Source organism: Cariama cristata, unplaced genomic scaffold (genome assembly GCF_000690535.1).
Source record: "Cariama cristata isolate BGI_N322 unplaced genomic scaffold, ASM69053v1 scaffold3486, whole genome shotgun sequence".
Lineage (NCBI taxonomy): Eukaryota > Metazoa > Chordata > Aves > Cariamiformes > Cariamidae > Cariama > Cariama cristata.
This window is the reverse complement of record NW_009620193.1, coordinates 1-11,987: the sequence shown is the minus strand read 5'-3', so window position 1 is coordinate 11,987 and position 11,987 is coordinate 1. Positions and strand designations below refer to the sequence as shown.

Here is an 11,987-nt window from a genome sequence, read left to right as displayed (position 1 = left end):
TAGTCTCGCGCGGGTGGGTGGGGGGGCGATCCCTCAGGGGGCGGTAGCTCTGCGAGGCGGGAGCGGGATAAGCTATGAGGTAAAGATGTCCTCCGGAGAGTCTAGGCAGACAGAGGGGCTGACAGATTGGTGCTCTTTCGGGGGTGCTGAGGGACCCTCAGCCGGGCTGGGCTGCGCGGGGGGCCGTGGTGATGGGGAGGGAGCCATTTGCAGGGAGCTGCTAGCTGAGGAAATGGGCTGGTGCCCCCTCAGTACACGTGGGTCCTGAGTAAAGCCGCCTCCCCACTTTTTCTGCAGCTTTTCCACCATGAAGATCCAATACCTGCTCCCCACTCTGCTGTACCTCTTGCTTGTGCTGCTGAGGCGTGGTGGTGAGTGTTTGGTCATCCCAGCTTGGGCCCACAGGGCTCCCCTAGGCAGGGGCCAGCTCCAGACTGGTAAAAGGTGGAAGAGGGCTGCTCTGCAGCTCTCTGGGGAGACCTGTGCCATGTTTCCCATCAGCTCTTCTTTCACATCTTACCTTTGACTTGGTGTGCTCACGCACAGACAGTGCTGCGCTTGAGGTACTGTTGTGATGGAGCACTTGCCTCGTGTTCCAAAATCGCTTCTGCAGAAGCAGACTAAATACTGTCTGTGGTGCCGTCAGCGAGGAACTGGGGAGCTCTCCTGCACTTAAATAACTCCTTAAGAATGCTGTGCAATATATAGCAACAAGAAAAAAGTGTCCAGGGCAACCTGTTTATCTCTAAATTTCTGGTCTTATTTTTACATAGCTCTTTGTTCTTCGTCTTGTCTCTTGTGTCGTTTAAACATACAGTGAATAAAATAGACTTGAATTGCAAATGTCAAAATTGTTCACACATGACCAGCTTATGATTTTCATGTCAGTCATATTGGTACTTGGAATCTCAGCCTCTGTTAAAGCATGATGTGGTACAACATAGCTGGATTGTTGTAAAGTGTACCCCTTAATAGCAATATTTCCGAGCACTATAATAAGGTGCTTGTGATTTCTGAAGTGTTAAGATAGTAATCGTACATTCTCTTGAACATCTGGGTACCTGGTTTGAATTTGTGACCCAAGAAGCAATGTTAAACTAAATTCTGGGCATTTATGACTTCTGAGTTACTAGGAGCAAATCAAGAAACAATTAGTGTGGGTTTAAAGCATCCTATAGCTTTTTCTTGGTGTGAACTTCTGTTGCTCTTCAAATATTTAAATTGCTTCCTTGTAATGTGTTCAAGTGACAGTTACTTACTTCTCCTTTTAAGTTGTTTAGTCACCTTGAAATAGGCTGCACTCCCTTTGCTGTTTTTCATGTGTACTAATTTTATTAATCTGACACTGCAGGTACCAATGGACAAAATGTCTATATCACAAAAGAAAGTAGGTAGTTCTTCTGAAGGACCTATTAATCATTCATAGTAATTGAGATTTGTGGGGGGTTTTTTGGTTGGTTGATTTATTTTATTTTTTTTTGTTCCCCCCCCCAGATGGAGCCATTGTATTGTCTGTCCCTGAAGTGGTTTCATTAGAAAGTGGAAGTTCAACAAATGTCACTATCTCTCTGAGGTAAAATCATGATTGCATCTTTACTGTCTCTTTGGAACGGAGAACGAGCAAGCGGGTAGGACTTGGCTATATACTTAAGACTTTCCTGCAGACTCAGTTAATTGTTCATACAGAGTGAATCTCATTGGTGTGACTGGCCACTTCTAGACTATTAACATCGCTTAGTACCGATATGGACAAGATAGTGCAGCGTTCTCACAAACAGCCTTCTATGGTTGGCCTCTGACAATATCCCATGCCATTTGATGGGAAGTTGAGCAGGAAAAGATGTTTTATACTGTCTGCCCTATATTAGCTTACTGAACTGTCTTCCATAAGTGAAATTACAGTTCCTCCATTTCTGAAAACTGATGCTTAAGTGAAACTTGCATTTCCTAGAAGGATCACCAAAAAAACTTTACCAGGGAAACAGAACTCTCCATTTCTAGCAACGAAGCTTAGCTCCTGCAGAGTTGCGGCTGATGCACCTTAATCTGATTGATTAATACAGTGCATTGTTTACCCATGTTTTTGCTATGTCAGCCTCTTCCCAGGAAAGGATTGTTAAACACAGGCACCCCTCCCCTTTGGGATCTCAAAGTTTGAGTCAGATGAAAATGTAAGAACTCTGATAAAAAGGAAAATAGCAAAACATGACTGCAACAGTCTAGAACTTTTATTTTTGCAAAGAAAGGTGTGGTACTGTAATCTTTTTCATGGACAAGTACAGGCATTTGAACCTTATGATATTTTAAGTACTTCTGTGGAATTAAACCTCCTGGACAAATGCTCAGTGGAGTTCTCTGGGAAAGCTGTGCAGGACTATGTCACTTGAAGGGTTTTTATTTGAGGGTTTTTTGGTTTTGTCTTACCACACTGCTATAACTTCTGCCCTTCATCACCCCAAGTACATGTCCATCATTTCTGCCCCCCTTTACCAGCAAAGCACAATGATAAGAGTCTGGTAGCGATGACTTTGTTCTGACACTTGTACGGAGAAGGAGGAGGTAAAATGTGTCCATATAACTGTCTAATGCCCATCAGTAGTTCAGATGAAAGAAATAGTAGAGTGCTAACATACTTTGGCGCTCTTGTTCCTCCAAGTACTAGGTAGGTACTGTTGTGTATGGACTGTTCGTTGTATTTGCAACAGCTGTGAGGATTTAGCAGATACTCTCCCGCAGCCCTGAAGCAGTCTTTGTGAATTCAGACACCAGTCTAACTTGTTTTTTCTGCCTTCACAGGGCTCCATTAAATGAGACGCTGGTGATAACTCTTAATATTACACACTCATCAAAACACAGCACCATTGTTGAATTGCCTGATGAAGTAAGTGACAGAACAGACTTCTGACCTTATGCAAAAGGCTGCCTCTTGTATGCTGCAACTCTCCTCTTTCTTCCCTCCACTTTGCCTTGCAGGTACAGTTGCTTGCAGGTCACACTAAAGCAGACTTCCAAGTGAAAGCAGATGATGTTGGACAAGTAACAGTTTATCTTTATACCATTAATTCCAACTTAACTGGGTGAGAAACTGGTTTTTAATTTCCCTTACTATCCTACAGCCTCCTAAACTTTGGGGTAACTATTCCCTCCTTATAGTTAAATAGTTAATGTGACATGGGTGGTATGTAGTTGAGAAGATGTGGTGACTCTCCAGCAATCCCCAAGGTATTTGGATAAATACAGGGTATGGAAGCGGAGTGATAGTCTTGGTATCTTAGATTTCATTACTAGATGACTAAGTTCTCGTGGCTTCTTAGTCTGGTTTTAATAACCCCTCCCAAAAGTATCAAAACTACATGGCAGCTTTTCTGATCCAGGAAGCATTTGGTTGTAAACGCCCAGTGGGATACTGTTCTTACTGTGCAGAGCTTGTTCTGGAATGCTAATAGCCTGATGTAGCTGTGCACCTATGTCACTACCATGAGATATAGCTGTCTTGCTTTCTAGTTAGGGGAGCCCTCTTTTCACAGACGCCAGTTCTCCCTAGTAGGAAAACAGTCTAGCAAGATGGAGAAAACTGGATTGTATTTGCCTGTTTCCCAGATGCTACTGAGCAACAGGATACTCCTATTTTACTTCCTCATTTTGCTTCTGCTTTTAAGACTCAAAGCAAATGCAGAGGTAAGCACATGAAATGCCCAACAGGACAGGCGTGATCATGAGGCTTTGCTGGCAGAGCGTCAAGAGTGAAACTCTGCTGTTGCGTAAGAGACCTCGTGCTAGGAGAGTGGAAGCCATAGGAACGAGATGACCTTTTTGAGGATTTCTGTGGTGAAAGAATGGAAAGGAAAGAGGCAAGAAGGAAAGGGTAGGTTGAGGGTAGGAGTGCGAGATGTCCTAAACATAACAAGGACACTAAAGGAAAGGGGAGCAACTCAACTGAAGCAACTCTGAATCTTTATTGTCTTGTCTCAATACCTGGACTCTGTTTTCTTTTTCAAAGCAGAAGAAGGGAAAATGTCCTGAAAAAAGTGTGAACAGACGAATTAACTAATTCTGTTTGCATTAACTGTTAGACCTAGGATTCAATTTCAAGTGATTCATAGCATCATAGTGAGATACGCTGATGAGGTGATTGGCTGGATCTATTTCCTCGCCTGGTCTGTCTCCTTTTATCCTCAAATCTTTGAGAACTGGCGACGAAAAAGGTAAAGAGACTTACGATGTTTTTGCAAGTCACTTAAGCACTTCTGCAAATCATGTTCCTAGCTTCAGTTACATCCATCTTGGTTATTGTGAATTATGCATGGAAAGACGGGGGAAAAAAGCAAGGCAAAGATAAGGCCTGAATAAATACAGCCCCAATGAGCATAAAATCTTGCAGGTCAGAGGAAACTCGGTGCATCCTATAGACACCTAATCCTAAGGTTTGGCATCCAAAGCTGATTTGTGATAGAGGAGACTTCCCCAGTCCCTTTGGTGTCTCAGCCCGATGATTTACAAGATGACAACTATGATGACCACTTTCAAAGATTACTTACCTTGTGAGCTGTTTATCAGATAGCTCCTTGTAGTATAATAGTTAGGCCAGGTCCCCTTAAACTAAGTGTGACTTTAAGTAGAAACATTATTATATATGAAAGCTAAAGCATTTGTTCTGGCAAAGATGCACTACTGCTTCTATGGATTCAGGCTGGAATGGTTTTCTCAGACTAGCTGAGCTCATGGAGGGGTGAAGTTAAACAGCAGGGACACAACCTTGTCAGTGAGAGCTGTTGTTGAGTCCCAGTGCATGGCATATGAGGGATATTTTTGCCTTGCTTCCCAACGCACTCACAGCGTCATGTTGTCACAATGCCTGCAGCTTTTGCTTACATCAAAAATTGCCTATAAATCAGTACATTCTAGGGTCAAGTTGTCCCTGGAACTGTTGGTAAAGCTGTGATGCATATTTCTCATACTTATTTTCCCCCCTTCTCTAGTGTTGTTGGACTAAGCTTTGACTTCATCGCATTAAACCTTACTGGCTTTATAGCATACAGTGTGTTTAATGTTGGACTTTTCTGGATTCCCTTGGTTAAGGTGAGCATGACTATCTCTTAATACTTGCCGGCGGGTGGGTATCTACAGAAGGGAGTTAAGGCATTTGGCTGGTTTTGGTTTCTGTTACATTTAGGAGGAATTCTTAGTCAGTTATCCCAGCGGGGTGAACCCTGTGGCTATCAATGATGTTTTCTTCAGTCTCCACGCAGTAGCTCTCACTCTCCTCACCGTCGTTCAGTGCTGCATCTACGAGGTAAGGCTCACCGCGGGGCGGACCTGTCAGCTCTGGCAGAGCGCCCTCTGCCGGGCACCTCACTGCTCACCCTCCACTCCTGTTGGGCTCCAAAGTCCTCTTCATTGTACTTTCATTGGCCTTTCAAGAACTCTGGCTTCACAATCCAGCTGCCTTTATCTTTCCTGAGCTAGTAGCAACTCCAGGAAGCTTAGCCGCTTCAGCCCCATGGATGTTCTGAGCGTAAAAGTAAAATCCTTAGGGACCCAAAATAACTAAGGCAAACAACCAAGTTCATGAAGTTCCCAAATGGATCTCTAGCCAGTGCATCACTTACAGCTCTACACAGTACAAATGCTGGTATGTGCTTTGCTGTTAATTCACTACTCGGAACATTCTTCAAGCTAGGACAGGCCCTTAGGGATTCTCCGCAATTTAAACTTTCAACTTCTTTTCTCCTAAAACAGCTGCAAAGGCCCTTTTATAATGCCTGCCCTTCTCAGGTGAGACCGATGGTTATAGTCAGGTGGTTCTTTATTTAATTCCCATTGTAAAAGCCTTTGATCTGAACAGCCAGTTTTCTCTAGATGATAACTGTTTCTCTCTTGGGGTGCTTCCTTTGGTGATGCTAAACTTTAAAACAGTAACAGCCCATTTGTCACCACTGCTAGGTGCAATAGTCTTTTCTAGTGAAGAACTAGAAGGCAACCATTAATTTTTTACCATAATGGCATTAGCAGCCTTTTGCATGTATAGGAACTCTTGATGTCATCAGCCTGAACTCGGGAGATTGTTACAGGTGTGGCACTGACAATAGGCATCATAAATACTCAAGAATACTGCCACAATGTTGTTTCCCACTTGCTCATCAACAGCAGTGTTCCAAGTGACTGATGTTGAATATTGCCCATCAGCTCTTGCAAATCTAGAGCTGGCAGAACTCATTTAATTTTAAAATTCCCCTGTGGTATGAGCCTAATGGGTACAACAACAGGTTTGGACTGTAACCTTGCATAGTCCTGAGCATATTCTATATCTTACAGTGTGTCTGGGGATGTATGACCTAGGTCAGTCTAAGTGTATCTGCATTTCTGTTTCAGAGAGCAGGTCAGAAAGTATCCAAAGTTGTTGTGGGACTACTGGCACTTGCGTGGATCTTCACATTTACAACACTGTTTCTTGCTGCAGCTGAGGAAATGACATGGCTACAGTTCTTATTCTGCTTCTCTTACATTAAGTTAGCAGTCACACTGATAAAGTATTTTCCACAGGTAAATCTGAAATTTTCTGCTTTTATACTACATTCCTGTCATCCTAAGCCTGTAGCGTATGCTCTTGAAAGTCTGACTAGACTAAACCAGCAATGATTATTTATTAAGTCTTTTAGTGACAAAAATGGTATAGTTACACAGAAGGCTTCTTAAACGGTAATCTCAGAAATGCTTGTACATGACATGCTGACCAACTTGTTGTTACACTCTCAGGCATACATGAATTTCCGTCGGAAGAGTACTGAGGGATGGAGTATTGGAAATGTATTACTGGACTTCACTGGTGGAAGCTTCAGCCTCCTCCAGATGTTTTTGCAGTCATACAACAATGGTAAGGCTGGAATTGAGATGGTGGGGCCTTTCTTAATGAGGTGGGAGAATCCTGCTACAAGGCAGGTAATAACTGGTAGGTTACCTTGGGATAATGATGTTTGTGCTATAGTATGGGTAGCTGTTCTTACACCAAGAAAAAAAAAATCTGTTCATATTCCTTCAAAACAGGAACAGTTATTAGTTAGCTTTGCATAAGATGTACACTACAGACATACTTAAGGTATGTTAGGCAATCCAGGTAACAAACATGAACTTCAGGGCATGACCTTGTAGTCTTGAGACGAGTACACTTGAGGAGTTAGTCTTAACTCTCTAATTTTGTGTTTGACAGATCAGTGGAAGTTAGTCTTTGGAGATCCAACCAAGTTTGGCCTGGGTGTCTTCTCAATCGTCTTTGATATTGTTTTTATGGTCCAGCACTACTGCCTTTATAGGAGACGAGGGTATGAACCTTGTGAATAACATCACTTACGAAGATAAAAACTTTAAATTGAACTTGCCCTGACCCTGGCTGAGGGCTTTCAAGATGCCTACCGCCACTTACCAGAAATACTGAGTCTGATCTCTGTTTATACTTCAACCCTCTCTGGTATGGAATACAAGCTGTTGCCTTGCCAAATGCTGATTGCCAGATGCCTTAAAGGACAGCAACCTCTCTAGCCACCACTTGCAAATGGAAGCCCTATGCCTGCTGAAGCTCCAAAGACAGCTTAACTTGAGCTGTCCAAGCAACATGTGGCTCTTCTTCCATTAACAACAGGAAAGAGAAAGACCAGAGTGATGTCTTTCCAATTGGAAGTGAAGCATAAAGAACAGAGTTCTGGCTTCCAAAAATCTGAGCTTAGTTTAAGCAACCACTTAAGATATTAAGTAATGACTGAAGACTGTCTGTGAATTTAAGTGCTGTGGCTGACTCCTCACAGACAGATTACAGCAGAACACCACTCAGGTTGGCTGTTAACAGCCATAATGGTACATGGAAGAATGATGAGGTTCGTAGCAAATACACAAATATTAGAACCTGAATTTTTTATTAAAAAAAATACTGAAAAGCAGCAGAAACTGTATGCTTATTTCAATGAATGCTCTTTCAAAGGTCCTAAGACAAGTGCTCAGATTTATCTGAATACTTCTAGTGCACTGACTTCACTTTGCTATTGACATGTCTTGAATCCTAAACAGTGGGTGGTAAAGATTTATCAAAGAGATTATTTCTAAGTGCATCATGCTAACAGCCCCATGATTAAAGTTTAAACATACATTTTTGTTCCTGGGCAACTTTAACTACACATGGTATGTTCTACCTAGAGATCAAGGTCTTGAGTTACTTGAAGGTAAGCATTATACCCTTTAAAAGAAACTAGAAGGGAATCCATGCACTTGTACTTGAACATTCAAAAGCCACTATGTCTTACTGGGTGCCAACCTAAGGAAAACTGGAATCCCTGCTGCCAGAAACCAGGTAAGGTTTGACAGCTAACACTGCAAATACCCACCAGTGAAATCAGACCTTACTAACCTCAGACTGTGTTGATGTAGTCAGCAATCCACTCAGAGCCAGAAAAAAGGCCTCAGCTGGATGTGGCATTCTTAAACGTGAGGAGAAACAACTCGGGAAATCCAACTTTGTTTTATTGTGTGTAAAATCAAGTGAAATAGCAGTACAAATAGCAGTGTATCTTTATAGTAACAAAAATAACTTCAACTTGAAAGCCTTAAAATTTACCACTGAATTCTTAAGTTACAAAATTCAAAAAGCAGAATTGTAGTAATTCCATAGATATAAAAATGGTAAATAGGCATCTGCTGGTGCATACAGAACAGTCTGAGATGCATCAATCACAACATACGTACATGGCACAGCAGTAATGTACTGAATAAGTTAGTCTGCCACCTCCTCATGTTCTATTTACAACAGCTTACCTGAAGACTGCTTAAAGAAAGTATAGATATGTATAAATCAACTGAAGGGGATTAAAAACTCCAGTTTTTGGATAACTGTAAAGCTAGCTGGTTAACAAACCACTAGGATGCTAGATAATTAGTGTTGCAGCAAGAATCTTAAATCCTGTGGCATGTTGATTTAAGCAACTTAGTATCTTACCAGAAGTTTACATTTGGTCAAGAGGCACTTTTGCAAATTACTGGCATATTCATCTCTTCCATCTAATAAGTCAGTGATTTAAGCAAAGTCTTCTAGAAGACAGACCAAAATCCACCCCTCCCATTTCAAGTCTGATAGAAGTGGATGAAGAACTGAAGACTCTACAGCTATGAGCAGCTCTTTTGGTAAGTTCAGCAACAGTGTTTTCTTTCCTGCTCCATGTTCCTGTCATTGAAGTTTGATTGATTTGATGTTACAAATTACTTGGGAACAAGAAGAATTAAGGTTTTGCTCTGACAGTGAAGCTGAACTGTAGTGTCTATGAACTTTTAGTGTACTTCACAGGCATTAACCCAACACTTCTGTGTTACTTACTAGTTTCTTGTTTGTTTCTTGTCTGAAGAGGCTGCTCTGTACAGGGAATCTTTGCAGTAAACCATAATGCCCCAAACCCTTCAGCATATTCTGTCTAGCTAGCACACAACGTGGGGTTAGTACAGTGCTCCTCCCCACAGCAGTGTGCAACTCCTAATTCTGGCATTTTAATTTGATAGCATGGGAGGACAGGACAGCTTGCTTCTAAAAGCTTAAGTACAGCAAACTCTCTTATCTTCCATAGCAGAAACCACATTTCCTCTTAAAATAGGAAGCTTTTGTGCTACAAAAGAATCCTGTCAAAATTAAGGCTTTTCTAGTTGCTTCCTTAGATAACTAGGGTTTGTCCTGTCCTCCTGAAAGCCATGACTACAATAAAGTCTTACCATGTACCTGCAGGGAAGACTTTAGAGAAGCACTCTGCTGAGGGGACTAGAGTTTTACTACTGCCAGTTACACCAGAGGAAAGGAGAAAAAAAAAAAGTGTTTACCACAGTTAGGAACATGCACTCCTTCCAGACAACCTGTTCCAGTCTAGTATTTGCTTCCTTGCTTGATACCACTCTATGTATCTCCCTCCCCAACCCTTCCCCAACTTGATGACTGATTAGGCCATCATGGATTGTTGCACAGCCTTCTGCAGAGATTGCCTGGTCACCAGCAGCCGTACCACTTCTTCGTTTCTTTTTGTCAGCCTCTTCCTAGCTTGGTCATGGGTCACCATTGTCATATCCCAGCCATTCACCTAGGAAAAACCATAAACTGAGGCAGATGCGTGGACTCACAGGTGTCCTGTAACTGTTCTATCAGAACTATGTCGTAGATATGCTTATGCCACAGCTCAGTTTATTTAAAAGCCCCACAAACTGTCCTGAAAAGTACCCAGAAGACAGTATTTCCCCCAGCAGTAACTTCTCTGTAGCACGCACCTAGTACTACATTAGTACTTGTCTTATCCTGGTGTTTACCTGCATGATCTTATCTCCAATCTGAAGTCCCGCAACTTCTGCTGGGCCTCCTTCCGTCACCCTTGTTACATAGATACCCTGGCAAAAAAAAAATTAAGTGTTCATTTACTAAATATGGAAGCATTAAATACTCAAGGGCCATTCTACTGACAATGTAAAAATACTTTGTAGTATATTATGAGATTCTACTTAAAAACAGGTTTGTGCAATGTTGGAAAATAGAAAAGGTGGAGACCTGACTTAAAACAAACTTAGTCTGTGAATGATAACGTGGCGACAGAGTAACTTTAGTAGTCAACTGCGTGAGAGGAGAGAATACAGATGCAAGTGAGTCAAGCTTACTGGCCAAGTTAGGTATGCTCAGCCTTTTGCAGAGATAGTTGCTACAGAAGACAAAGAGCAGCTGACCTTGTCAGTCTTGTCTTCAGAGAAAGGATTCTGAGTAGGATCCTGATCAATGCCTCCTCCAATGCTGAATCCCAGAATCAAATTGTCACCTTGACGAAGCTTATGTATTTCAATTCTTTGCTGAAAAAAGGTAAAATAGCTGAGTATTGTGACCACTGGAAGAAATCTCAAGTGTTTCAGACACAGATACTTAAGACCCAGTTAGACTGTCTCTCACAGAGATGCCATAAATCTACCAAAGCGGGCTGCATCACAGCTTGGTAAGCTTACATATTGTGAGCAGACAGCTCTGAAAGCCCTTGGCAGTGCAGAGCTATCACGTGGCATTTGCTGTCTGTCAGTCACATGCAACCTTGGTGTTGACAGCAATTGGCTCCGAACTGTTCTCAGCCCTACCACAAAACAGCAGGACAGGGAGCCATCTGCACGCTCATCCCAAGGGCACTCATGCCACAATACAGCCAAGCTCCTTAACTACTCAGTGCTTTACTGCTGGCCCGAAGATACACGGGGAGAACACTAAAACCAGAGCAGGTCTCTTTAAACATGAGTCATGTCTTGATAACTAGCAGTCACTCATAGCTAGACTCATCTTGCTCTTTATCCATGTGCCTTGTGTTCCGGCCCAGCCTTATCAGTAGAAATAACAACCTATTATTAGGATGGTTCTTTTTCAAGATAACTTATCGACACACTTCTGTAATCCAGAGGCAGGTTCCTTGCTGTCTGATGAACACAGGCATCTGACAAACTTTACGCATTATCTAAGTATAAATGCCAGCTTGTGCAATATCTTGAGCCAAGGTAAAAAGCCACGGTCTTAACTGAAACAATAACCACTCAAAAGGTTCTTCAACCTGATCTAGTGGGAGATGTCCCTGCTCATTGCAGGGGGGTTGGACTAGATGACCTTTAAAGGTCCCTTCCAACCCAAACCATTCCACGATTCTTCTCAAACAGCCCTGTCAGGCATGGAGCTTCCTCAAGGGCACTAGGCTGGGGTTCTGTCTAGGATACAGACTGCTTGGCCACACCAGGACAGCTTCCGTGTCCTCAGAACTGTTTGCTCTTACACAGCTGGCAGTGCTGCAGCATCTTGCGGCTGGGCTAAGTGTCACACCACCCAAAGCACAATTAGATTTAGTATTCTAACTAGTGGAAGCAACAGCAGTGACCCTCCGTTTGTTGATTAAATCAAATAATATATACTTCATAAGCTCTACTTCTTAAACCCCACCTAGGCAAAGCAGGTGCTT

General features: G+C 42.4%; 2 protein-coding genes across 3 annotated transcripts; one reads left to right on the top strand and one right to left on the bottom strand.

Annotated features, from left to right (window-relative positions):
• The first annotated feature begins 307 nt into the window (after positions 1–307).
• Positions 308–7,644, top strand: CTNS (cystinosin, lysosomal cystine transporter). Of its 2 annotated transcripts, none has more exons than XM_009701504.1 (10): positions 308–371; positions 1,495–1,573; positions 2,797–2,881; positions 2,974–3,077; positions 4,074–4,205; positions 4,980–5,079; positions 5,174–5,293; positions 6,373–6,543; positions 6,757–6,874; positions 7,208–7,644. In XM_009701504.1, the coding sequence occupies exons 1-10, from the start codon at positions 308–310 to the stop codon at positions 7,336–7,338; spliced, it is 1,104 nt and encodes a 367-aa protein (XP_009699806.1). In that variant the 3' UTR covers positions 7,339–7,644. The 2 variants fall into 2 exon arrangements, with proteins under 2 accessions (XP_009699806.1, XP_009699805.1); XM_009701503.1 differs by having other exon boundaries at positions 308–437.
• Positions 7,645–9,779: 2,135 nt separating this feature from the next.
• TAX1BP3 (Tax1 (human T-cell leukemia virus type I) binding protein 3) lies at positions 9,780–10,851 on the bottom strand (the record flags this gene model as incomplete). The annotated part of the gene is made up of 3 exons (XM_009701511.1): positions 9,780–10,100; positions 10,324–10,401; positions 10,732–10,851. Coding segments are annotated over 3 exons (336 nt in total), but the record flags the coding sequence as incomplete, so codon positions are not given.
• Between the last annotated feature and the right edge of the window lie 1,136 nt (positions 10,852–11,987).

Excerpts from the sequence above, each read along its gene's own strand:
- CTNS (XM_009701503.1), top strand. The coding sequence starts at position 308 with ATGAAGATCCAATACCTGCTCCCCACTCTGCTGTACCTCTTGCTTGTG. Across the intron at positions 3,078-4,073 it reads ATTAATTCCAACTTAACTGG|ACCTAGGATTCAATTTCAAG; the intron begins GTGAGAAACTGG and ends ATTAACTGTTAG. Across the intron at positions 6,875-7,207 it reads TTTGCAGTCATACAACAATG|ATCAGTGGAAGTTAGTCTTT; the intron begins GTAAGGCTGGAA and ends TGTGTTTGACAG.